This window comes from Somniosus microcephalus, chromosome 6 (genome assembly GCF_052327205.1).
Source record: "Somniosus microcephalus isolate GS21.2 chromosome 6, FLI_Smic_1.0, whole genome shotgun sequence".
NCBI lineage: Eukaryota > Metazoa > Chordata > Chondrichthyes > Squaliformes > Somniosidae > Somniosus > Somniosus microcephalus.
Window position 1 is genome coordinate 194,699,328 of NC_140992.1, and position 27,889 is coordinate 194,727,216.

At 51.1% G+C, this 27,889-nt stretch overlaps 1 protein-coding gene across 1 annotated transcript in view; it reads right to left on the minus strand.

Annotated features, from left to right (window-relative positions):
* Positions 1–27,889, minus strand: part of prmt7 (protein arginine methyltransferase 7) — an 85,501-nt gene that overhangs the window by 28,537 nt on the left and 29,075 nt on the right. The window contains exons 4-14 of the mRNA XM_085991146.1: positions 26,953–27,061; positions 25,741–25,853; positions 25,243–25,490; positions 24,673–24,853; positions 23,589–23,716; positions 23,009–23,144; positions 20,933–21,016; positions 19,570–19,617; positions 8,637–8,726; positions 6,180–6,341; positions 2,283–2,357 (exon numbers count right to left, since the gene is read on the minus strand). Of these exons, the coding sequence (XP_085847272.1) occupies positions 2,283–2,357; positions 6,180–6,341; positions 8,637–8,726; positions 19,570–19,617; positions 20,933–21,016; positions 23,009–23,144; positions 23,589–23,716; positions 24,673–24,853; positions 25,243–25,490; positions 25,741–25,853; positions 26,953–27,061 (1,374 nt within the window). The remainder of the gene's footprint in view (positions 1–2,282; positions 2,358–6,179; positions 6,342–8,636; positions 8,727–19,569; positions 19,618–20,932; positions 21,017–23,008; positions 23,145–23,588; positions 23,717–24,672; positions 24,854–25,242; positions 25,491–25,740; positions 25,854–26,952; positions 27,062–27,889) is intronic.

Sequence of the window (27,889 nt, forward strand, 5' to 3'; positions counted from 1 at the left end):
CACCAGGCTGATACCTGGGATGGCAGGAATGACGTATGAGGAGAAATTGTGTCGATTGGGTTTATACTCACTGGAGTTTAGAAGATTGAGAGGGGATCTCATCGAAACCTATAAAATTGTGTCAGGCCTGGACAGAATAGATGCAGGAAGGATGTTTCCGATGGCCGGGGAGTCCAGAACCAGGGGTCATAGTCTAAGGATAAGGGGTAAGCCATTTAGGACTGAAATGAGGAGGAATTTCTTCACCCAGAGAGTGGTGAACCTGTGGAATTCTCTGCCACAGAGGGCGGTGGAGGCCAGTTCATTAAATATATTCAAGAAGGAGTTGGATATATTTCTTAAGGCTAAAGGGATCAAGGGATATGGGGAGAAGGCAGGGACAGGGTACTGAATTTGGATGATCAGCCATGATCTCATTGAATGGCGGAGCAGGCTCGAAGGGCCGAATGGCCTACTCCTGCTCCTATCTTCTATGTTTCTATGTTTCTATCTCCACTGACAGACACAGCTCCCTTACTTTGTGAGGCTAAATGCTCCCAGATTATTTCAGTACTCACCACTTCACTGAACAAAAATACTGACCAGAAGAATGTGACATTTAATTACTTTTTATTAAATGTCTCCTCGTGAGTGAAAAGTTTATAACTTTTGAAAGAGCTGACTGGCTCCAAACTCTCTGATTACAGTAAAGAAACAGCGACAAGCCAAAGTCCACACACGGCAATGTTAGCTGCAGATTCTGAAGATGTACACTCATACGTGAAACTGGATGCTCGCGCAAAAGCCATCCAAGACCTCACGAGAGCAGGTCTTGTGACACCCTGGGGCCTAGAAAATATTTCCCAGGTGGCCAGGCATCTTGTGCTGTGCAAACTGGAGCAAGAATTGCTTATTGCCTCCATTTTTCTTCCTCAGTCTCCCAGAGGTGCTTCCAGGCCACTCATCCTGTATCTCGCCCTGGAACAAAGTCACTGGCTTCTGCTCTGCACTTCTCCATTTAACACTCAGCCAAGGACTGAAAGCTCACATAGAAACAGAGAAGATAGGAGCAGGAGTAGGCCATTCGGCCCCTCGAGCCTGCTCCGCCGTTTAATGAGGTCATGGCTGATCATCCAAATTCAGTACCCTGTCCCTACTTTCTCCCCATATCCCTTGATCCCTTTAGCCTCAAGAAATATATCTAACTCCTTCTTGAATATATTTAATGAATTGGCCTCTACTGCCTTTTGTGGTAGAGAATTCCACAGGTTCACCACTCTCTGGGTGAAGAAATTCCTCCTCATCTCTGTCGTAAATGGCTTACCCCTTATCCTTAGACTGTGATCCCTGGTTCTGGACTCCTGCGCCATCGGGAACATCCTTCCTGCATCTAGTCTGTCTAGTCCTATTAGAACTTTATAAGTTTCAATGAGATCCCCTCTCATTCTTCTAAACTCCAGCGAATATAAGCCTAATCGACCCAATCTCTCCTCATACGTCATTCCTGCCATCCCAGGTATCAGTCTGGTGAATCTTCGCTGCACTCCCTTCATGGCAAGAACATCCTTCCTCAGATAAGGCAACCAAAACTGCACACAATACTCAAGGTGTGGTCTCACCAAGGCCCTGTACAACTGCAGCAAGACATCCTTGCTCCTGTACTCGAATCCTCTCGCTATGAAGGCTAACATACCATTTGCCTTCTTAACCGTCTGCTGCACCTACATGCTTACCTTCAGCGACTGGTGCACGAGGACACCCAGGACTCATTGCACTTCCCCTTCTCCTAATCTATTGCCGTTCAGATAATAATCTGCCTTCCTGTTTTTGCCACCAAAGTGGATAACCTCGCATTTATCCACATTATACTGCATCTGCCATGCATCTGCCCAATCACCCAACCTGTCCAAATCATCCTAAAGTTTCTCGGCATCCTCCTCACAGCACACACGCCCACCCAGCTTTGTGTCATCTGCAAACTTGGAGATATTACATCTAGTTCCCTTGTCTAGATCATTAATATATATTGTGAATAGCTGGGGTCCTAGGACCGATCCCTGCGGTACCCCACTAGTCACTTACTGCCACTCGTAAAAAGACCCGTTTATTCCAACTCACCATGTACCAAACCCACCCCCTACGCCAAACTCAGGGCACTAGAGTGTCGACGTGGCATTCCACCGCGCCATCCTCAGAGCTGGAAGTTCTAATCACGCAAAGAAAGCAACAGTGGCAGGTTGTGTGCGTGACCCACTGCACACACGAAAGCAGCTCGGTGCATCAAAACAGCCCCCAGCTCTTACCTGGATCATCTCATCCATGAGATTGACGTCAAAGCCCTCACACACCCCACAGGGAGCACGGATACGCCAGAGGTCCTGGAGAGACAGACAGCAAGCGGAAGCAGTTTAAATAGATTATACTGATAACTGCTCCTCCAAAACAAGGCAACATATACAGATAGTGGAAGTAAATATAAAATAATTCACATTTCCCTCCACCGAAATCCAGAAATATTTCCATTTCATTCAAATGCAAATTAGATAGATTTCTTTCAGAAAATAACATTTTGGGATACAGTATATGAGCAATTTGAGACATGATGTGGCAAGTGTAGCACGTTTGAGGGGAACAGTTGACTTTGGACCTTTGGTTCCTAAAGCTCTCCACCACTGGGGGTTTTCCTCACCTCGTGTCTGGGTCTGTTGTAGACTAATTGATAGAGATTGATTGCTGTGATTAGTCAACAACTCCATTAATGTTGTATCATGTGATCACCAGGGTGGGAGACGGTGAACTAGATGGACCTCGGTCTTTTTTCTTCTAGTAATTGCTATGTTCCTACTTTGAGATGTCCCCAGTTGCTGCCGAGTGCCTCGTCCAAGAGCCAAGATATGGAGTATCAGCCAGCTCTTCAACCGTGGGGTGCTGGACAGCAGAGCCCGATCTGGTTCAGACTAATGTCTACACATGTGCATGGCTAAAGGATGGTGACCAGGAGTGGAAATCATGGCTGATTTTCCCCTCCCCAGCCCAGGTGCTCAGAGGCCAATTGCAGCGCTCTTTCTGCTGTCCCGGTTAAAACCAGCTCACCCAGCACAGACCAGTACAGCACCAGGTGATGTATTTCCCCACGAGACCAGCGGGGGAGCTTTTTGCTGCATTGAGAATTCCAGTTATTTGGCAGCTCTGGGGAACTCTGACAGATTGCTTTGCATTCTCCTTACATGAAAATAAGGGCAAGGATAAGAATGATCCATCTTTGGACACAGGTTATAGGCATTGGTGTAGTTAGGCATATGCTGACTATGCCATATAGTATGGTTTACTCTGCAGAAAATACAATGAGGATGTTCAGCTAACTCTCCCACTGTTGGGTCCTGGGTCTCCCCCCCCCCAACTCTTCCATCAGCTCACCCGAGGTATCCCACTAATAGGACCCACATCTCCCCTCTAGCTGACCCCTGCTCTCCCACTGGTCAGTCCTGAGTCTCCCCTGCTCTGCCACTGGTCAGACCTGGTTCTTCCCTGCTCTCCCACTGGTCAGTCCGAGGTCTCCCCTGCTCTCCCACTGGTCAGTCCTGGGTCTCCCCTGCTCTCCCACTGGTCAGTCCTGGGTCTCCCCGGCTCTCCCACTGGTCAGTCCTGGGTCTCCCCAGCTCTCCCACTGGTCAGTCCTGGGTCTCCCCGGCTCTCCCACTGGTCAGTCCTGGGTCTCCCCTGCTCTCCCACTGGTCAGTCCTGGGTCTCCCCTGCTCTCCCACTGGTCAGTCCTGGGTCTCCCCTGCTCTCCCACTGGTCAGTCCTGGGTCTCCCCTGCTCTCCCACTGGTCAGTCCTGGGTCTCCCCTGCTCTCCCACTGGTCAGTCCTGGGTCTTCCCTGCTCTCCCACTGGTCAGTCCTGGGTCTCCCCTGCTCTCCCATTGGTCAGTCCTGGTCTCCCCTGCTCTCCCATTGGTCAGTCCTGGGTCTCCCCTGCTCTCCCACTGGTCAGTCCTGGGTCTCCCCTGCTCTCCCACTGGTCAGTCCTGGGTCTCCCCTGCTCTCCCACTGGTCAGTCCTGGGTCTCCCCTGCTCTCCCACTGGTCAGTCCTGTGTCTCCCCTGCTCTCCCACTGGTCAGTCCTGGTCTCCTCTGCTCTCCCAATGGTCAGTCCTGGGTCTCCCCGGCTCTCCCACTGGTCAGTCCTGGGTCTCCCCTGCTCTCCCAATGGTCAGTCCTGGTCTCCTCTGCTCTCCCACTGGTCAGTCCTGGGTCTCCCCTGCTCTCCCAATGGTCAGTCCTGGTCTCCTCTGCTCTCCCACTGGTCAGTCCTGGGTCTCCTCTGCTCTCCCACTGGTCAGTCCTGGGTCTCCCCTGCTCTCCCAATGGTCAGTCCTGGGTCTCCCCTGCTCTCCCAATGGTCAGTCCTGGGTCTCCCCTGCTCTCCCATTGGTCAGTCCTGGGTCTCCCCTGCTCTCCCACTGGTCAGTCCTGGGTCTCCCCTGCTCTCCCAATGGTCAGTCCTGGGTCTCCCCTGCTCTCCCAATGGTCAGTCCTGCATCTCCCCAGCTCTCCCACTGGTCAGTCCTGGGTCTCCCCTGCTCTCCCAATGGTCAGTCCTGGGTCTCCTCTGCTCTCCCATTGGTCAGTCCTGGGTCTCCCCTGCTCTCCCACTGGTCAGTCCTGGGTCTCCCCTGCTCTCCCACTGGTCAGTCCTGGGTCTCCCCTGCTCAGTCCTGGGTCTCCCCTGCTCTCCCACTGGTCAGTCCTGGGTCTCCCCTGCTCTCCCACTGGTCAGTCCTGGGTCTCCCCTGCTCTCCCACTGGTCAGTCCTGGGTCTCCTCTGCTCTCCCACTGGTCAGTCCTGGGTCTCCCCTGCTCTCCCAATGGTCAGTCCTGGGTCTCCCCTGCTCTCCCACTGGTCAGTCCTGGGTCTCCCCTGCTCTCCCACTGGTCAGTCCTGGGTCTCCCCTGCTCTCCCATTGGTCAGTCCTGGGTCTCCCCTGCTCTCCCACTGGTCAGTCCTGGGTCTCCCCTGCTCTCCCACTGGTCAGTCCTGGGTCTCCCCTGCTCTCCCACTGGTCAGTCCTGGGTCTCCCCTGCTCTCCCACTGGTCAGTCCTGGGTCTCCCCTGCTCTCCCACTGGTCAGTCCTGGGTCTCCCCTGCTCTCCCACTGGTCAGTCCTGGGTCTCCTCTGCTCTCCCACGGGTCTCTCCCCATTCTCCCGCCGACTGGGCCTCACCCCCCACTCCAGGGATCCTTTCTCAGAATAGTATATTTATTACTTTTACAAAAATACACAGCATTTTTATTAGAAAAGAAAAACACTTTGTAAGAAAACCCCCCAATGTTGGGGACTGGATCGCCCTAGGAATGGCTTAAGGGTGCACAAACTTCTAAATCCTGGCTACATCCCCATTTATAGGCTTCCACTCCAAGATCACATGCAGTTAGTAACTGCCCCACTCGTAGTCTGTGATCATGGGGAGGGAGGGGCAACTTTTATACGTAGTGGGCACAACGCAAGGTCACTGATTCAACGACTCACGAGATAGCCCACGTGTTTCTAGTTTCTGAAATTCCCTGAATTGAGTATTAGCCCAACTACAATCCATTGCCCACATGAACCCCAGGGTACGCCAGTCACAAAAAATAATTTAAATAGCTAATTGAATGTTGGCCTAGTAGCTCAAGGCGGCTAGAATACAAAGGGGTGAAAGTTATGCTACATTTGTAGAGTTCTGGGTAGAATGAGTCTGGAGTACTGCGTTCAGTTGTGGCCACCGCACCTCAGGAAGGATATATTGGCCTTGGAGTGGGTATAGCCCAAGTTCACCAAAATGATACCAGGGCTAAAAGGGTTAAATTATGAGGACAGGTTGCATAGACCTAGCTTGTATTCCATTGAATATAGACGAATAAGGGGTGATCTAATTGAAGTGTTTAAGATGATTAAAGGATTTGATAGGGTAGTTAGGGAGAAACAATTTCCGCTGGTGGGAGAGTCCAGAACAACCTTAAAATTAGAGCTAGGCCATTCAGGGGTGATGTCAGGAAACACTTCTTCACACAATGGGGAATGGAAAGCTGCAACTCTTGCCCCCGAAAAGCTGTTGAGGCTAGGTTAATTAAACATTTCAAAACAGATTGATAGATTTTTGTTAGGGAAGGATATTAAGGGGTATGGATCAAGCAATACTGGACATTCTCTGCTCACCTCAAACTCGACGGCCATCGCCAAGAGCATGGCAGATTGTGGCAGGACGGTGAACTCGCTGCTCAGGTGCTTAGTCAGGTAGGTCCTCGCATACCAGAAGTAAAGGTTGTGCCATGGTAGGAGGCTGGTGGTGAAGAACGGCTCTCCGATCAGAACTGACACCTGACAAAATAAAGGTGAGAGAGCAACCCAGAAGAATCAGAGACACACAAAAAAAGGGAGGGTAATACAAGGGGTTTCACTGAAGCAAAACACAGCAGAGTTATTCACTCGCTTCACCTTCAGATTAAATGCAATGAACTTTTAAGTTCTGCTGTAAGTGACTTCACCCTGAGCGTCAGTCACTCGCTCCTTCACTTGAATCTGTCCACACACTCAGACAGGGATGATCCCAACCACTGCTACAACGGGACTCAGCATTTCCTCGGCTAGAAATCCAACAACTTGCATTTAAATAGCACCTTTAACATAGTAAAACGTCCCAAGGTACTTCACTGGAGCGTTATCAATTAAACAAATTGACACCGAGCCACATAAGGAGATATTAGACAAAAGAGGTGGGTTTTAAGGAGCATCTTAAAGGAGAGATAAAGAGGCGGAGAGGTTTAGGGAGGGAATTTCAGAGCTTAGGGCCTAGACGGCAATGAAGGCAATGCTGCTAATGATGGGTCAAAGGAAGTCGGGGATACACAAGAAGCCAGAATTGGAGCAACACAGAGCTCTCGGAGATTTGTAGGGTTGGAAGTGGTTAGAGAAAAGGAAGTTCCAAGAGCGCGTGTTCGGACACCAGCAAAGCCAAGATTGAGTTTGTCTGGGATGTCCCCCTGTCGAAGACGAATAGCCTGCCTACGTTCAATGATTGGGCTCACCCGTGGTGCCCTGGAACTGTAACCCAGCAAGGAGATAATGGCTTCAAGAGAGGAGGGGAACAGACTGGAGATCAGGGCCCCAAAAACCTACGATCTTGCTCTGTCCCAATATCAATGGTGGAGCGGCGTGTCGCGTATGCCATGCGGTTACATGCCGGACCCAGTTATAAGTCCCAGGATCAGGCTATTTACATAAGGTGGGTGGGCAGGCACCGGCACCAGTGTCAGCACAGCTGGGGTAGTGGGGTATGCAGAAAGAGCAGGGGTTAGCAAGCTGCTGGGGGGCAGGGGACAGTGCAAAGGAGTGAGGACAAATGGGCCACTTTTCTGAACGGCCAGCTTCCTTGCTGCGGCCCATCATTTTGTAATCAGCTGCTGTAAGGAAACTAGGCTTTCCCTCTTGGTGGGCCCCGCTTCCACTGGCTTAAGCATACTGCACGTCTACTTGTACACTGGGGGCACCAGAGGCTGGAGTGCAAGGAATTCTGGCAGATACCATCATTCCATCAGCATCACCTCTTTTTTTTTTTTTTTAAGCGGCGTGAATATTGACACCACTGTGTCAGCCAATGAGTAAGAGGCGGGATGCGACTTGTGGTTTTCATTTACTCAAGGACTACAACAGTCCATTTACTCAGCAAACAGAGTCTATTACTACAGCAAATAGTCTCTACAGCAAACTCATGATCGACAGCAGAGTCTCCGAATTCATGACCAAAACTACAGCAAACTCCCGAGTACAGCAGGATTATTTCTTCAGCAAAATGCAGTGAGTGGAGGATAGTTACATAATACTAATTGTGTGCGTAAAATCAATCCCAGTTACTTACACGTTGTTGATGGTAGGGGATTTGGCAATGGTAATCCCAATGAATGTCATGGGGATGTGGCTAGACTCTCGCTTGTTGGAGATGGTCATTATCTGGCACATGTGCGGCACAAATGTTACTTGCTACTTATCAGCACAAGCCTGAATGTTGTCCTGGTCTTGCTGCATGCGGGCACGGACTGCTTCATTATCTGATGAGTTGCGAATGGTACTGAACACTGTGCAATCATCAGCGAACATCCCCATTTCTGACCTTATGATGGAGGGAATGTCTTTGATGAAGCAGCTGAAGATGGCTGGGCCTAGGACATGGCCCTGAGGAACTCCTGCAGCGATGTCCTGGGGCTGAGATGATTGGCCTCCAACAACCACAACCATCTTTCCTTTGTGCTTGGTATGACTTCCGCCAATGTGTGATTGACGGAGGAATTACCCAATTATCTCCATTCTGGCTGGGACTTGTGGTGTTACTATATACAGCCTTTCTTTTTAAAACTCACCTGGAAAGGGGGCAAGTACAAAAAGCACCCACCTCCTCTGCCTGAGAAACCCCCAGGACAGCACCAACAGGGCGGACGGAGATCAGGTGTAACAGGGCCCCACCTTCACCCACACCAATAACGCTCCAGCTGCCTCAAAGACATTGCGTGTTTTCGGAGCCTAGACATTTTATCGAATAGAATAACAGCAGACAGTACAACCATGTGACACACACTCACGAACGAGCCACGTTTACCTCACTCGGACACGCAGTCTCACCTGGTTGTTGTCCAGGTCCGCAGGTGTTAGCTGCTCTGGACGTTTCTCAGAAACAATCACCTTTCCGGTCAGTCTGTTAGCAGCTAAAATCTGTGAGAGACGTGAATAAAAGGTTTAGTGGTCTGATCCTGGTCACATCACTACTAAAAGAAAGAACTTGCATTTTCATAATGCCTTATCACGTCCTCAGGATGTCCAAAAGCACTTCACAACCGATGGGATTACTTTGAAGTGCAGCCACTGTTGTCATGTAGGCAAATGTAGCAGCTAATTAGCACACAGCAAAGTCGCACAAACGGCAAAAGAATGAATGGACAGTTAATCCATTTTCTGTGGTGCTGGTTGAAGATTGAATGCTTTTCCAGTAGGCCGGGTGAACTTTCTGTTTATCGAATAATGTTGTAGTACTGTTTAACCTGGGTAGGTGGACGGGACCTCAGTTTAACGTCTCAACTGAAACCTCTGATAACGCAGTAATCCCTCAGTTACACACTGTAGTAGCAGCCTCAATAACGTGGTCAAGTCTGTAGTGGGGCTTGAAACCACAATCTTCTGACTTAGAGGTGATACTGAGCTGACACTTCTATTCCAACATTTAACGTCACAGTGACATTTTTTTTTAAATTTATTCATTCTCGGGATGTGGGTATTGCTGGCATTTATTGCCCATCCCTAATTACCCTCGAGAAGGTGGTGGTGAGCCGCCTTCTTGAACCGCTACAGTCCGTGTGGTGAAGGGACTCCCACAGTGCTGTTAGGGAGGGAGTTCCAGGATTTTGACCCAGCAACGATGAAAGAATGGAAATATATTTCCAAGTCAGGATGCTGCATGACTTGGAGGTGGTGGTGTTCCCATCTCTCTGCTGCCCTTTTCCTTCTAGGTGGTACAGGTCACTGGCTTGGGAGGTGCTGTCAATGAAGCCGTGGCAAGTTGTTGTTGTGCATCTTGTAGATGGTAGACACTGCAGCTATGGTACACTGGTGGAGGAGGGAGTGAATGTTTAAGGTAGTGGATGGGGTGCCGAGCTTCTTGAGCGTTGTTGGAGCTGCACGCATCCAGGCAAGTGGACAGTATTGTGTCACACTCCTGACTTATGCCTTGTAGATGGTGGAAAGGTTTTAGGGAGACAGAAGGTGAGTCACTCAGCACAGAATACCCAGCTTCTGACCTGCTCATGTAGCCACAGTATTTATGTGGCTGGTCCAGTTAAGTTTCTGGTCAATGGTGACCCTCAAGATGTTGATGGTGAGGGATTCAGCCATGGTAATGCCATTGAATGTCTGGCATTTGTGTGGCGCAAATATTACTTGCCACTTATCAGCCCAAGCCTGGATGTTGTTCAGGTCTTGCAGCATGCGGGCACAGGCTGTGCAATAATCAGCGAACATCCGCACTTCTGACCTTATGTTGGAGGGAAGGTCATTGATGAAGCAGCTGAAGATGGTTGGGCCTAGGACACTGCCCTGAGGAGCTCCTGCAGTGATGTCCTGCAGCTGTGATGAATGGCCGCCAACAACCACAACCATCTTCCTTTGTGCTAGGTATGACTCCAGCCAGTTGAGAATTTTCCCCCTGATCCCCATTGACTTCAATTTTACTAGGGCTCATTGATGCCACACTCAGTCAAATGCTGCCTTGATGTCAAGGGCAGTCACTCTCACCTCACCTCTGGAATGTATCTGTGTTGTATCTGTACTCGAACAGCTTGGCTAGAGGCGTGGCAATTCTGGAGTGCAAGTTTTCTGCACTACAGCCGGAATGTTGTCGAGGCCCACAGCCTTTGCACTCAACCGTTTCTTGATATCACGTGGATTAAATTGAATTGGCTGAAGACTGGCTTCCGGTGGGGACGTCAGGAGGAGGCAGATACGGATCATTCACATGGATGCTGAGCGGGAACTCTACCTCTTGTGGAAATGACAATATGAAAGGACAGAGAGGGTGCCATACCACCGGTGGGGGAGGGAGTGAGGGTGTTGAAGAGAAGTCACTACACTGCTTAGGCTTTTCTAACAGCAGGAATCTCACTTTAGAAATTAGCATCAACCAACCCAACAGGGTCCAGCCAGCAGACCACATCATACCCGAGGGCAGGAGTCCACCAGTACACTGCACCACACCCCGGAGCTGTGAGTCCACCAGCACACTGCACCACACCCCGGAGCTGTGAGTCCACCAGTGCACTGCACCACACCCCGGAGCTGTGAGTCCACCAGTACACTGCACCACACCCCGGAGCTGTGAGTCCACCAGTACACTGTACCACACCCCGGAGCTGTGAGTCCACCAGTACACTGCACCACACCCCGGAGCTGTGAGTCCACCAGCACACTGCACCACACCCCGGAGCTGTGAGTCCACCAGTACACTGCACCACACCCTGGAGCTGTGAGTCCACCAGTACACTGCACCACACCCCGGAGCTGTGAGTCAATCAGTGCACTGTACCACACCCTGGGGCTGTGAGTCCACCAGTACACTGCACCACACCCCGGAGCTGTGAGTCAATCAGTGCATTGCATCACACCCTGGGGCTGGGTCAATCAGTGCACTGCACCACACCCTGGGGCTGTGTCAATCAGTGTACTGTACCACACCCTGGGGCTGGGTCAATCAGTGCACTGCACCACACCCTGGGGCTGGGTCAATCAGTGCACTGCACCACACCCTGGGGCTGAGAGTCAATCAGTGCACTGTACCACACCCGGGGACACCCTGGGGCTGAGAGTCAATCAGTGCACTGCACCACACCCTGGGGCTGAGTCAATCAGTGCACTGCACCACACCCTGGGGCTGAGAGTCAATCAGTGCACTGTACCACACCCTGGGGCTGAGAGTCAATCAGTGCACTGCACCACACCCTGGGGCTGAGTCAATCAGTGCACTGTACCACACCCTGGGGCTGAGAGTCAATCAGTGCACTGCACCACACCCTGGGGCTGAGTCAATCAGTGCACTGTACCACACCCTGGGGCTGAGAGTCAATCAGTGCACTGCACCACACCCTGGGGCTGAGTCAATCAGTGCACTGTACCACACCCTGGGGCTGAGAGTCAATCAGTGCACTGCACCACACCCTGGGGCTGAGTCAATCAGTGCACTGTACCACACCCTGGGGCTGAGAGTCAATCAGTGCACTGTACCACACCCTGGGGCTGGGAGTCAATCAGTGCACTGTACCACACCCTGGGGCTGGGAGTCAATCAGTGCACTGTACCACACCCTGGGGCTGGGAGTCAATCAGTGCACTGTACCACACCCTGGGGCTGGGAGTCAATCAGTGCACTGTACCACACCCTGGGGCTGGGAGTCAATCAGTGCACTGTACCACACCCCGGAGCTGTGAGTCAATCAGTGCACTGTACCACACCCTGGGGCTGAGTCAATCAGTGCACTGCACCACACCCCGGAGCTGTGAGTCAATCAGTGCACTGTACCACACCCTGGGGCTGGGAGTCAATCAGTGCACTGCACCACACCCTGGGGCTGGGAGTCAATCAGTGCACTGCACCACACCCTGGAGCTGTGAGTCAATCAGTGCACTGCACCACACCCTGGGGCTGTGAGTCAATCAGTGCACTGTACCACACCCTGGGGCTGAGTCAATCAGTGCACTGTACCACACCCTGGGGCTGGGAGTCAATCAGTGCACTGTACCACACCCTGGGGCTGAGTCAATCAGTGCACTGTACCACACCCTGGGGCTGGGAGTCAATCAGTGCACTGTACCACACCCTGGGGCTGAGTCAATCAGTGCACTGTACCACACCCTGGGGCTGGGAGTCAATCAGTGCACTGTACCACACCCTGGGGCTGAGTCAATCAGTGCACTGCACCACACCCTGGAGCTGTGAGTCAATCAGTGCACTGCACCACACCCTGGGGCTGGGAGTCAATCAGTGCACTGTACCACACCCCGGAGCTGTGAGTCAATCAGTGCACTGTACCACACCCTGGGGCTGGGAGTCAATCAGTGCACTGCACCACACCCCGGAGCTGTGAGTCAATCAGTGCACTGTACCACACCCTGGGGCTGAGACTCAATCAGTACACTGTACCACACCCCGGAGCTGGGAGTCAATCAGTACACTGTACCACACCCTGGGGCTGAGTCAATCAGTGCACTGTACCACACCCTGGGGCTGGGTCAATCAGTGCACTGCACCACACCCTGGGGCTGAGAGTCAATCAGTGCACTGTACCACACCCTGGGGCTGTGTCAATCAGTGCACTGCACCACACCCTGGGGCTGGGTCAATCAGTGCACTGCACCACACCCTGGGGCTGGGTCAATCAGTGCACTGTACCACACCCTGGGGCTGGGTCAATCAGTGCACTGCACCACACCCTGGGGCTGAGAGTCAATCAGTGCACTGCACCACACCCTGGGGCTGAGAGTCAATCAGTGCACTGCACCACACCCTGGGGCTGAGAGTCAATCAGTGCACTGTACCACACCCTGGGGCTGAGAGTCAATCAGTGCACTGCACCACACCCTGGGGCTGTGTCAATCAGTGCACTGCACCACACCCTGGGGCTGTGAGTCAATCAGTGCACTGCACCACACCCTGGGGCTGGGAGTCAATCAGTGCACTGTACCACACCCTGGGGCTGGGAGTCAATCAGTGCACTGTACCACACCCTGGGGCTGTGAGTCAATCAGTGCACTGTACCACACCCTGGGGCTGGGTCAATCAGTGCACTGCACCACACCCTGGGGCTGAGAGTCAATCAGTGCACTGTACCACACCCTGGGGCTGGGTCAATCAGTGCACTGCACCACACCCCGGAGCTGTGAGTCAATCAGTGCACTGCACCACACCCTGGGGCTGAGAGTCAATCAGTGTACTGCACCACACCCTGGGGCTGTGAGTCAATCAGTGCACTGCACCACACCCTGGGGCTGGGAGTCAATCAGTGCACTGTACCACACCCTGGGGCTGTGTCAATCAGTGCACTGCACCACACCCCGGAGCTGTGAGTCAATCAGTGCACTGTACCACACCCTGGGGCTGGGAGTCAATCAGTGCACTGTACCACACCCTGGGGCTGTGTCAATCAGTGCACTGTACCACACCCCGGAGCTGTGAGTCAATCAGTGCACTGTACCACACCCTGGGGCTGGGAGTCAATCAGTGCACTGCACCACACCCTGGGGCTGGGTCAATCAGTGCACTGTACCACACCCTGGGGCTGAGAGTCAATCAGTGCACTGTACCACACCCTGGGGCTGAGAGTCAATCAGTGCACTGTACCACACCCTGGGGCTGAGAGTCAATCAGTGCACTGCACCACACCCTGGGGCTGAGAGTCAATCAGTGCACTGCACCACACCCTGGGGCTGGGTCAATCAGTGCACTGTACCACACCCTGGGGCTGAGAGTCAATCAGTGTACTGCACCACACCCTGGGGCTGGGTCAATCAGTGCACTGCACCACACCCTGGGGCTGTGAGTCAATCAGTGCACTGTACCACACCCTGGGGCTGAGAGTCAATCAGTGTACTGCACCACACCCTGGGGCTGTGAGTCAATCAGTGCACTGTACCACACCCTGGGGCTGGGTCAATCAGTGCACTGCACCACACCCTGGGGCTGAGAGTCAATCAGTGTACTGTACCACACCCTGGGGCTGGGTCAATCAGTGCACTGCACCACACCCTGGGGCTGAGAGTCAATCAGTGCACTGTACCACACCCTGGGGCTGAGAGTCAATCAGTGCACTGTACCACACCCTGGGGCTGAGAGTCAATCAGTGCACTGCACCACACCCTGGGGCTGAGAGTCAATCAGTGCACTGTACCACACCCTGGGGCTGAGAGTCAATCAGTGCACTGTACCACACCCTGGGGCTGAGAGTCAATCAGTGCACTGTACCACACCCTGGGGCTGAGAGTCAATCAGTGCACTGCACCACACCCTGGGGCTGGGAGTCAATCAGTGCACTGCACCACACCCTGGGGCTGGGAGTCAATCAGTGTACTGCACCACACCCTGGGGCTGTGTCAATCAGTGCACTGTACCACACCCTGGGGCTGGGTCAATCAGTGCACTGCACCACACCCTGGGGCTGGGTCAATCAGTGCACTGCACCACACCCGGGGACACCCTGGGGCTGAGAGTCAATCAGTGCACTGTACCACACCCTGGGGCTGAGTCAATCAGTGCACTGTACCACACCCTGGGGCTGAGAGTCAATCAGTGCACTGCACCACACCCTGGGGCTGAGTCAATCAGTGCACTGTACCACACCCTGGGGCTGAGAGTCAATCAGTGCACTGCACCACACCCTGGGGCTGAGTCAATCAGTGCACTGTACCACACCCTGGGGCTGAGAGTCAATCAGTGCACTGTACCACACCCTGGGGCTGTGTCAATCAGTGCACTGCACCACACCCTGGGGCTGAGAATCAATCAGTGCACTGTACCACACCCTGGGGCTGAGAGTCAATCAGTGCACTGTACCACACCCTGGGGCTGAGAGTCAATCAGTGCACTGTACCACACCCTGGGGCTGAGTCAATCAGTGCACTGTACCACACCCTGGGGCTGAGAGTCAATCAGTGCACTGTACCACACCCTGGGGCTGAGTCAATCAGTGCACTGTACCACACCCTGGGGCTGAGAGTCAATCAGTGCACTGTACCACACCCTGGGGCTGAGTCAATCAGTGCACTGTACCACACCCTGGGGCTGGGAGTCAATCAGTGCACTGCACCACACCCTGGGGCTGGGTCAATCAGTGCACTGCACCACACCCTGGGGCTGGGAGTCAATCAGTGCACTGTACCACACCCTGGGGCTAAGTCAATCAGTGCACTGTGCCACACCCTGGGGCTGGGAGTCAATCAGTGCACTGTACCACACCCTGGGGCTGGGTCAATCAGTGCACTGTACCACACCCTGGGGCTGAGAGTCAATCAGTGCACTGCACCACACCCTGGGGCTGAGTCAATCAGTGCACTGTACCACACCCTGGGGCTGAGAGTCAATCAGTGCACTGCACCACACCCTGGGGCTGAGTCAATCAGTGCACTGTACCACACCCTGGGGCTGAGAGTCAATCAGTGCACTGCACCACACCCTGGGGCTGAGTCAATCAGTGCACTGTACCACACCCTGGGGCTGAGAGTCAATCAGTGCACTGTACCACACCCTGGGGCTGAGAGTCAATCAGTGCACTGCACCACACCCTGGGGCTGAGTCAATCAGTGCACTGTACCACACCCTGGGGCTGAGAGTCAATCAGTGCACTGCACCACACCCTGGGGCTGAGTCAATCAGTGCACTGTACCACACCCTGGGGCTGAGAGTCAATCAGTGCACTGCACCACACCCTGGGGCTGAGAGTCAATCAGTGCACTGTACCACACCCTGGGGCTGAGAGTCAATCAGTGCACTGCACCACACCCTGGGGCTGGGAGTCAATCAGTGCACTGTACCACACCCTGGGGCTGGGAGTCAATCAGTGCACTGTACCACACCCTGGGGCTGAGAGTCAATCAGTGCACTGCACCACACCCTGGGGCTGGGAGTCAATCAGTGCACTGTACCACACCCTGGGGCTGGGAGTCAATCAGTGCACTGTACCACACCCTGGGGCTGGGAGTCAATCAGTGCACTGTGCCACACCCTGGGGCTGGGAGTCAATCAGTGCACTGCACCACACCCCGGAGCTGTGAGTCAATCAGTGCACTGCACCACACCCTGGGGCTGGGAGTCAATCAGTGCACTGTACCACACCCTGGGGCTGGGTCAATCAGTGCACTGTACCACACCCTGGGGCTGAGACTCAATCAGTACACTGTACCACACCCCGGAGCTGGGAGTCAATCAGTGCACTGCACCACACCCTGGGGCTGGGAGTCAATCAGTACACTGTACCACACCCTGGGGCTGGGTCAATCAGTGCACTGCACCACACCCTGGGGCTGAGAGTCAATCAGTGCACTGTACCACACCCTGGGGCTGTGTCAATCAGTGCACTGCACCACACCCTGGGGCTGGGTCAATCAGTGCACTGTACCACACCCTGGGGCTGGGTCAATCAGTGCACTGCACCACACCCTGGGGCTGAGAGTCAATCAGTGCACTGCACCACACCCTGGGGCTGTGAGTCAATCAGTGCACTGCACCACACCCTGGGGCTGAGAGTCAATCAGTGCACTGCACCACACCCTGGGGCTGAGAGTCAATCAGTGCACTGTACCACACCCTGGGGCTGAGAGTCAATCAGTGTACTGCACCACACCCTGGGGCTGTGAGTCAATCAGTGCACTGCACCACACCCTGGGGCTGGGAGTCAATCAGTGCACTGTACCACACCCCGGAGCTGTGAGTCAATCAGTGCACTGTACCACACCCTGGGGCTGGGAGTCAATCAGTGTACTGTACCACACCCCGGAGCTGTGAGTCAATCAGTGCACTGCACCACACCCTGGGGCTGGGTCAATCAGTGCACTGTACCACACCCTGGGGCTGAGAGTCAATCAGTGCACTGTACCACACCCTGGGGCTGAGAGTCAATCAGTGCACTGCACCACACCCTGGGGCTGAGAGTCAATCAGTGCACTGCACCACACCCTGGGGCTGGGTCAATCAGTGCACTGTACCACACCCTGGGGCTGAGAGTCAATCAGTGTACTGCACCACACCCTGGGGCTGGGTCAATCAGTGCACTGCACCACACCCTGGGGCTGTGAGTCAATCAGTGCACTGTACCACACCCTGGGGCTGAGAGTCAATCAGTGTACTGCACCACACCCTGGGGCTGTGAGTCAATCAGTGCACTGTACCACACCCTGGGGCTGGGTCAATCAGTGCACTGCACCACACCCTGGGGCTGAGAGTCAATCAGTGTACTGCACCACACCCTGGGGCTGAGAGTCAATCAGTGCACTGCACCACACCCTGGGGCTGGGTCAATCAGTGCACTGCACCACACCCTGGGGCTGGGAGTCAATCAGTGCACTGCACCACACCCTGGGGCTGAGAGTCAATCAGTGCACTGCACCACACCCTGGGGCTGGGTCAATCAGTGCACTGCACCACACCCTGGGGCTGGGAGTCAATCAGTGCACTGCACCACACCCTGGGGCTGGGTCAATCAGTGCACTGCACCACACCCTGGGGCTGAGAGTCAATCAGTGTACTGTACCACACCCTGGGGCTGGGAGTCAATCAGTGCACTGTACCACACCCTGGGGCTGAGAATCAATCAGTGTGCTGTACCACACCCTGGGGCTGAGAGTCAATCAGTGCACTGTACCACACCCTGGGGCTGAGAGTCAATCAGTGCACTGCACCACACCCTGGGGCTGAGAGTCAATCAGTGCACTGTACCACACCCTGGGGCTGAGAGTCAATCAGTACACTGCACCACACCCTGGGGCTGAGAGTCAATCAGTGCACTGTACCACACCCTGGGGCTGAGAGTCAATCAGTACACTGCACCACACCCTGGGGCTGAGAGTCAATCAGTGCACTGTACCACACCCTGGGGCTGGGTCAATCAGTGCACTGTACCACACCCTGGGGCTGAGAGTCAATCAGTGCACTGTACCACACCCTGGGGCTGAGAGTCAATCAGTGCACTGTACCACACCCTGGGGCTGAGAGTCAATCAGTGCACTGCACCACACCCTGGGGCTGGGTCAATCAGTGCACTGCACCACACCCTGGGGCTGGGAGTCAATCAGTGCACTGTACCACACCCTGGGGCTGAGAGTCAATCAGTGCACTGCACCACACCCTGGGGCTGGGTCAATCAGTGCACTGCACCACACCCTGGGGCTGAGAGTCAATCAGTGCACTGCACCACACCCTGGGGCTGGGAGTCAATCAGTGCACTGTACCACACCCTGGGGCTGAGAGTCAATCAGTGCACTGCACCACACCCTGGGGCTGGGTCAATCAGTGCACTGTACCACACCCTGGGGCTGGGAGTCAATCAGTGTACTGCACCACACCCTGGGGCTGGGAGTCAATCAGTACACAGCACCACACCCTGGGGCTGGGTCAATCAGTGCACTGCACCACACCCTGGGGCTGTGTCAATCAGTGCACTGTACCACACCCTGGGGCTGAGAGTCAATCAGTGTACTGCACCACACCCTGGGGCTGGGAGTCAATCAGTACACAGCACCACACCCTGGGGCTGGGTCAATCAGTGCACTGCACCACACCCTGGGGCTGTGTCAATCAGTGCACTGTACCACACCCTGGGGCTGGGAGTCAATCAGTGCACTGTACCACACCCTGGGGCTGGGAGTCAATCAGTGCACTGCACCACACCCTGGGGCTGTGTCAATCAGTGCACTGTACCACACCCTGGGGCTGGGAGTCAATCAGTGCACTGTACCACACCCTGGGGCTGGGAGTCAATCAGTGCACTGCACCACACCCTGGGGCTGTGTCAATCAGTGCACTGTACCACACCCTGGGGCTGGGAGTCAATCAGTGCACTGTACCACACCCTGGGGCTGGGAGTCAATCAGTGCACTGTACCACACCCTGGGGCTGGGAGTCAATCAGTGCACTGTACCACACCCTGGGGCTGGGAGTCAATCAGTGCACTGTACCACACCCTGGGGCTGGGAGTCAATCAGTGCACTGTACCACACCCTGGGGCTGAGAGTCAATCAGTGCACTGTACCACACCCTGGGGCTGGGAGTCAATCAGTGCACTGTACCACACCCTGGGGCTGGGTCAATCAGTGCACTGTACCACACCCTGGGGCTGTGAGTCAATCAGTACACTGTACCACACCCTGGGGCTGGGTCAATCAGTGCACTGCACCACACCCTGGGGCTGGGTCAATCAGTACACTGTACCACACCCTAGGGCTGAGTCAATCAGTACACAGCACCATTCCCTCAGATAAGAGTCTTCCACCATACAGCACTGCACCAGCATCATTGAGTGCAAACTCACCTTCTCCATTACTCGCCTGGACATAGCAGAAATCTCCAGACTATAAACCTACAGAAACACAAAGTCACTGAGTAAGTGAAAAAATAGGCAAGTCAGTCCATAAGAAATAGGCGCAGCAGTAGGCCATTCGGGCCTACGAGCTTGCCCAATCATATTATGATTTTCTAAGTGCCCTGTTATCACGTCCCAAAAAATAGATTCTAGCATTTTCCCTACTACTGATGTCAGGCTAACTGGCCCGTAGTTCCCGGTTTTCTCTCTCCCTCCTTTCTTGTACAGCGGAGTTACATTTGCTATCTTCCAATCCGCAGCGACTATTCTAAAATCTAGGGAATTCTGGAAGACCAAAACCAATGCATCCACCTCTTTTAAAACCAAAGGATGTAGACCAACAATCCAGGGGGTTTGCGGGCTTTTAGTCCCATTAATTTATCCAGAACTATTTCTTTACTAATACTATTTTCTTTAAGTTCCTCATTCTCTCTAGACCCTTGGTTCCCCAATATTTCCAGAATGTTGTGTCTTCTACCGTGAAGACAGATACAAAGGGCTGGATTTTCCAAGCCCCGAGGAGGCGGGCATGGAGGCGGGACAGCCAGTAAACTCGGAGCAAGTGGGGGTGGATGGCAAAGCTGCCCCCATCCCGCCTCCGTGCCCTTTTGCCAGGAGGCGGGAAGATGTGCAGCTTCGGGTCCCGTCTCCTGGAGGCAGGAAAGGCATTTAATCCTTTTAACTGCCTGTTAACAGAGCTGTCAAACGCTGATATTTCTTCTTTCAAGAAGTCTTGACAGATGGCACGTCTGACGTTGACATGATCTGTCAGTGACTTCCTCCCTAATTGGCCTGCTGAGCCCGCAGGGCGGGCTTAACAAGGTCAATCAGGGGAAAATCCCTCTGGTTGGTCAGGCGAGGATGGAGGCGGAACACTGACGCGACAAGCAGCTGTCCCGCCTCCAACTCGCCTCCATTCACAAACTCCAGCCCCAAGTATTTGTTTAATGTCTCTGCCATTTCCTTATTCCCCATTATAATCTCTCCTGTCTCTGCTTGTAAGGGACCCATGTTTACTTTCGCTAAATTCTTCCTTTTTACATACCTATAGAAGCTTTTACAATCTGTTTTTATGTCTCTTGCTAGTTTACTCTCATACCTGCAACGTCTACAGGAAGTCTGATTAGGAGTCTGGTAAATTTTATAGTTACAGTCCTCCATCATCCAGTTTAGCACAACGATTCCAAATCCCGAGAAAGGTCAGACCATCTTAATGAACAGATGGCAAGCTACTTGCAACTCCCAGTCAAATCAGGCATCAAATCGTGCCCACACGCCCAACTCCCACCCTTCCCTCCAGCAATGTCCATACCTGTGCAGCGCCCAGCAAGTGAGCAAAGAGAGAGAGCAGGCTTCCGTCACTGACAGTCACACACACGCTGTCTGGTCTCACAATCTGTGGGAGATACAACAGACAACAGTAAATCTGTAAGCATCGCAGTCACAGAGTGATACAGAGCCCTTGGTGGAATAGTTCACAGCTCACATTAATCAAATCAAATCAAATCAAATCAAATCAAATCAACTTTTGTCATTGTTAGTGCACAAGTGCAGTACAACGAAATGTAGGCTTGCGGCTCCCGAGAGTGTACAATTTGGATTAGGACACTTAAACATTTCAACGTACATTTGTACATATATATTAGCATAAATATGACCATAATAAAGTGAATAAAGTGCATCGGCAGATTCTCAAGTTGAAACCCCACCCCTTAAAATAACTGTTTGTCTAATTCCTTATCCTGTACTTAATTGTTTAACTAAATCCAGTCTATGAAGTTGGCAGTTTGCGTTACTGATGAAACCCCGCTTGTAAGACAGAATGGAGTATCAAGAACTCTTTAGATGCTTTCCTTCATATCGTTGATCACACTGCATGGACAGAAAATAAACCCCCTGATGACAGCTGGAAAGTATTAACATGCATAACATTGCAAGCAGTGTGCATATTAATCACAGGTTGCTATTGACAGGAATACACTGACGCTCACTCAGCATTTACTCCAGCTCCATACATTCTTGTCCTTCAATTCTCCCACTCCCTGCCCACAGAACATCATGCTCTTTGCCCAGTTACTGCTGTTGCCACTGAAGATTACGGAGCAGAGTTTGGGTTGCATCACACTCCCTCCTGCACTGTGACAATCCCAGCAATCAGCAGGTTGCCGAGGAAACCAAGGGCATGGATGCATGACCTAAACGACATGGCTCAGCGAGTTACAGCACCACTGCTGCAGGACACGAGGTTTGATCTACAATTTTGACCTTGATACAAGGGTGTATTTCTCCTCATAGCATGGGACATTTTTCTAATGGAACATTAAAGGCACTATACAAGTGCAGATTGTTGTAGTATCAAGCAGTGTCCCTGCAGCACGTGCAGCCCATACAGAATGGCTGGATGGCCCAGCTGGAGCAAAATTAGTTCCTCCCGCACACGCCCCTGCATAGATTATTGCTACATGTTTCTGATGGCTTGTTAAATGTAAGATTTAACCTCTGCCTTATCTTATTGATATATTAATCATAGTAAGCACATAAGTAATATACGTCTATACATTTACAGATAGGCAACCCTGTTGAATGAAATCTCGGACGCCTGCAGATAGATCTGTGGTGCCTTTAATTCAGGCTGCCTGGAGGCCATTAGGATACACTAACTTCTATAACACACCCACTTTTGGTCACAGGATATGATGTAACCACAGCACCATGTGTTATTCTCTTTGTTTGACAAATGGTAGAAGTCCAGTCCAGAAGCATAGGCATTAGGCCTCATCGCTTATCTCTATCTCTGTCCAGTACTTTTCCATTAGGCCATAGCTAGAGCCAGTCTTTCCAGGACAGCACCTCAATAATCTGACTTTAACCCTTTCACTATCAAAGTCTCAGTTACGCATTCTTAAATTCATGTGTTATTGGACTATTCTATTATTCATTCTTGATATAGGCTACATTCCAATTAACAACAGACAGGCACATCTTCTCCAGTATCTACCTCCTCAGTTGCTGTTATTGCTTCTCTAACCTTATGTTTCAGATGGACAAAATCCTGGAACTCCCTCCCAACAGCACTGTGGGAGTACTTTCACCTCAAGGACTGCAGCAGTTCAAGAAGACGGCTCACCACCAGCTTCTCAAGGGCAATTAGGGATGAGCAATAAATGCTGGCCTTGCCAGTAACGCCCAGATCCCAGGAATTCATTTTTTAAAAGTTCCTTGTCTCAAGGTTTCTCTCTCAGATTTTTCCTCATTGTTGTACTTTGTCCCATAGTAACCTTACCTATAATGTTTTCTGCTCATGTCAAGTTAACCTAACTTAGCCACTTTCGGTGTACCGATTCCAACATTAAACTGCTTATGTAGTGAAATATTTCAGGGTACTCACTGTTTTCAGGGCCTCGGTATAAGCCTCGTTCCTTTGCTGGTCATTTAGTTCTCCAAAGCGCTGCCTGTTGCACATGAGATGGGCCTGGCAGGAGCAGAGGGGGTGCTCACTCAGCACTTCAGCCTCACACTCATCACTGTGGAACACAAAGTTAAAGAGCCAGATGAACAGATATGTTACTTCTCATTTTTTCTCTCCTGGTTTTTCCCAGCCATGGAACTCTTCCAGTTAAGTGAAGATAAAGGAAACGCACAAGATAGAAATTACAGCCCAAACAGCACAGAACAGAGAGCAAGTCTGGACAGTACACTATTCATGCACAGTACAGACAGTTAAGGCTGGACAGTACATTGTGCACACACAGTATGGAGTATATGCACAGATAGTACACTTTGTACACACACTATAGAGTGAACAGCTCAGTCAGGGCATCAATGTACTAGACTCCTCCGTAACTGTGTCAAATGAGCAAGTGCATTTAGGGAAAGAAACATTGGAACCATAATCCCCAGTGTGTATTGACTCTGCCCAGCATTACCAAGAATTTCTGTATCTTTAGCAATTACTCCTCATTCCATACCTGCTGTGTTGCAGTTTATACCACAGAGAGTAGTCATCGTGCATCACTGAAATATGTAGACACTCCCCCTCCTGAACAGGTAACTCCTCGGGTAAGAAGTACACACACTGCATCCAGTGATCCCGCCACTGTCAACACAAGCAAGAAAAGCACAGTTTCAAACCAGCCTTGAACTCAGAGAGCAGTCGAGTCAAACATAAAATAGGCGCGAAGGCTCGATTATGAATCAAAGTGACAGATCAGCATTTCCAGCTGCACATGGAAGAGTTAAATAACATAGGAAAGTGAAAGATGGTAAAGGGCTCTCAATAGCAAGCACTGCTTAACTGAACTCTCTGGATACTGTAAATCAAAAATATGAGGACAACTGGGTCAATACCAAATGTTATTGGTTCCCATCCAACATGCAAAGTGAAACATATTTTAAAACAGCCTATTCTCATGAGTCATATTACAGCAGGTTAGAGTTTTGCCACTTTGTGGCTAAACAACTCCATTCACCTTACTGTTAGCAAAAAAGAACATCTCTCCTCACAAATCCCTCTGCTAACCCCTCTGTTCCAGAAATTCATGTAGAGATATAGTTCCAGCAGTGGCAGCTGCCCTTCAGTACCTCAGCCAAACAGTCACTATTCATGTAAAAGCCTAGACAGTAAGTTCTAGCAGGCTCCTTGCCTGAAGGGGCCATTGTAGCAGAGTCTGATGATGCTCTCTGAGTCGGAAGGTTGTGGGTTCAAGTCCCTCTCTGGAAACTTGAGCACACAATCTAGGCTGACATTCAGTGCAGTACTGAGGGAGTGCTACACTGTCAGAGGTGCCATCTTTCAGATGAGACTTTAAACCAAGGCCCCGAATGCCCCCTCAGGTAGACGTAAAACATCACGTGGCAATATTCGAGGAATGTGTTCAAATGCTAGTCTGTATTTTTGAATCTACATTCTTTGCAATTTATCGTATTTCCTTCTCAGTGACCCCTTCGCAGATTTACAGCAAGCCAAAGATGGATTTTGCCATTCCCTGCTCCTCAACATTTCCAGGTGTCAACTACACATTTCATGGAACAGGAACCAGGAAGCTGCCTTACCTGAATATTATTTGGAGTTGGATGGGCCCAGTATGGTGCCATGGTACATTTGATATGCCCTTCAGGGTCCATGTCCATGTCCCACCAGGACAGTACGACCTGGGCCTGTCCACTGCCAGTTGCTCGGACCTGCACAGTGTGTCGGGCCGGAGAACTGCTCACTGCTTTACTGAAATCCACCCTGCAGAAAGAACAAGGTTTTATTTGTGTCAAAACTCCATTTATTTTCTCAGGTGAGCTTAAGCAATGGAATGAAAAAACCAAGACACCACACCAGCTCCCCACTCTCACAACCCCTCCCCGTTCACACACTATTGGGCAAAGCATAGAGAGGCACAATATAGTGCAAGGGGATTGGAGACAGTTGTCTGTCTAAGCTGGGAGTACTTTATGCTGATACCGGATGTCTGAAATGGAAAGTGTTCCATTCCCCAGCACCAACGGCCCCACCTTCAGCAATACAAATAAATTCCTGAAAATGCGTTTCTACCTGACAATTGATAGGAATTTTGAACTCCTCAACCCCTACCCACAAGTACTCATGTTTCCACTGGAGACGCCATACTGTACCTGAATATCTCTATGACCTCTGTGAGGGCTGTGAAGTGGTTCCTGGTCACCTGGTTCAGCTGGATGTCATAGACACAGGGGGACCCAGCACACACCTGCATGTCCCTTGGCGGCATAATGACCTTCTCGACCTTGCCGCCCTCCAGTTGGATGTGAATCGGCAGCACTTTGTTCCAGGCCCACATGCGCTCTGATTCCACCAGCTGTGCATAAACTGTGGCTCTGTGTGGAACTGCCTCACATTCTTCCTGTCAGCCCACGGTTGGTGGGGATAGAAGGAAACAGAGGACTTAAAATGTACAGAATACCTTGCTTTGTTAGAACTGATTATATAATTATCAGTCTTAGTGGAAACTATCTAATTAAGAACAGATATTTACTGTTGTGAATCAAGTATCTTAAATGTACTTCCCAGAACTGGACAGCAAGGGTCTGTAAGGAGCCCTAGAATAGGAGTCACAATGCACCAAGCCCCCATACCCTCAAGCACTAACTCACCTGGACAAGGTACTTGTGAGCATGCTCGTAACTTGGCAGCGCGCCCTCTCCAATAAGTTCGGTATCAAACAGTTCTGTGACCAGGATGTTCGCTCGACATGACATGTCACCATCTACAGAATGGAAACCACTGTGAGGAAGATGCATAGGACAGAGTCTGCTAAATAAGGCTTCCATTAAACATGGATTTGTCAATGTAAAGACACTGCATGAATTGACCCTGGAAATGAATGTACACAAAGTAATACAATCTATGTTGTTAAAGCACTTCACAGACTTTTAACAGGAGTACGGCTACTGAAAGAGTACATTATCTCCCCACTGGTATGTTTTGAGATCAGCAAAGTTCCTTTGGGGGCATTCTCTAAACCCAACTGCAGGAAAACAGGCTGGTTCTTGTTAGCATCCTGTACTATGATTATTATTTCAGCAGTTTCAGACCTTTCAGGAACTGTTCTGTCCTCGGCAGTCAGAACTAACTTATGAGTTGATTGCTTCTCTCTGTCAGTGGCCTCTCTAACACTAGCGCTTGCAACTTCCATCAACGGTGGGCATCTCAATACTTAGCACAAACTAATTATTAGCAACAAGCTGGTTAGTTTGTAGGGAATGGATTCAAACTGCTGGAGCTTCTCAGATTTCAAGCAAATCTGGCTCTTTGGGAAATTGGGACTGTCATTTGCAGCAGAATCTCCACTTTAACATGAAACAACTTGGATGGATTTTCAATCATGGCTTTTGAAGACAATATGCAAATAAGACTCCACCCACAATGCTGTATTCTCAGTTTTTCTCCACTTTACAAACAAAACCCCATTGTGTAAATACAGCTTCCTGAGAATGTTCTGGTTATTACTACAAGTCCAACAATTGGACCTGGCCATTTAGAGCCTGGGGCTGGTTACGTTCAGCAAGTGGTCTCTCATGGAGCGACATCCCTGCCACAATATTGTGATTGTATACGACAGGTGATCTGTTATTAGAGGGATGTTAGAAATCAGGTTCCACTATATTTAAGATACTGTTTAAAAGCAGCTGTACCAGTTGTCACAGTGCTGATTACATGTCATTCCAGCCAAACAGCAAGACACACCGCTAACCCAGCAATGCAAGTAACTGTTTCACTGAAACCTGAAACTCAATAGTTACTCCACTGCCTCAGTCTTTCCCATCAATAGCCTCCATCTACCCTGCCCACTCCAGGTGCCTTACCTGGCCCCACTGTCACCTCAGTCGAGTGTTTGTTGATGACTTTAATTTTGTTGCTGAATCCGTTTTTATCCACAATCTTCACAGCAACATCAGCCATTGGCTTAAAAACCTGGGGGAATGACAACAGAGAGATCACACGACATGAGCTAAATTGTCCCCTCCAATCCCCTTACACTATATTGTGCCTCTCTGTGGCTGCCTGCACCAAATAGCAGACAAACAAGCAGCAGTTTCCCTCCAGTGTCTATGTCAGGTTGTGAGCAAAGAGGCAAGATATTGTGTGAAACATACAGCTTCAGTAAAAATCTAACCCACAAATACAAATAACTAGTAACTTAAATAACCTTTGCAATTGTTAGGTGTCTGAGATAGAGGGAGGGTTCAGAGCCAATCCATCAAAGTGACATATCCAACACATGCAACCAACAGACCGTTTCCACATTCAGTTAATTCTGGCACTAACGAGGCCAATTCTTTCACAGCCACAACCACAAGCCCTATCCTCAGGTTCAACGTCCTTGGTTTGCGCTCAGTTAGCTGAACTTAGCCAGGGCACTACAATTAGCTGCATCCATGAGCTCTGTTAAAGTAGCCAGTATGTTGCTGTACTGTCATACATTTTTGCTATGATGGAAAATTACTGATTCCTTATACCAGTTAAACCGCATATGCGTGTGGGTCTGATAATAACCTAATGTCCATTATTGTATCTGTTTCAGTTGTGTATTAACAGATAGGCTTTGTATGCAAGTAAGACAAGTGAACAGTACCTTTGTGCAATAACCAGGTGGCATTGTGGTTATGGTTGGAGCAAAGCTAGTTGGGGATATAAGTAGGTAGCATAGTCGCTGATTGCTGGAACAGACTCGAGAAGATAGCACACTGAAACCACTGAACTTCTGTTCCTGGATTGGGTAACTACTGTATATAGTGTGCT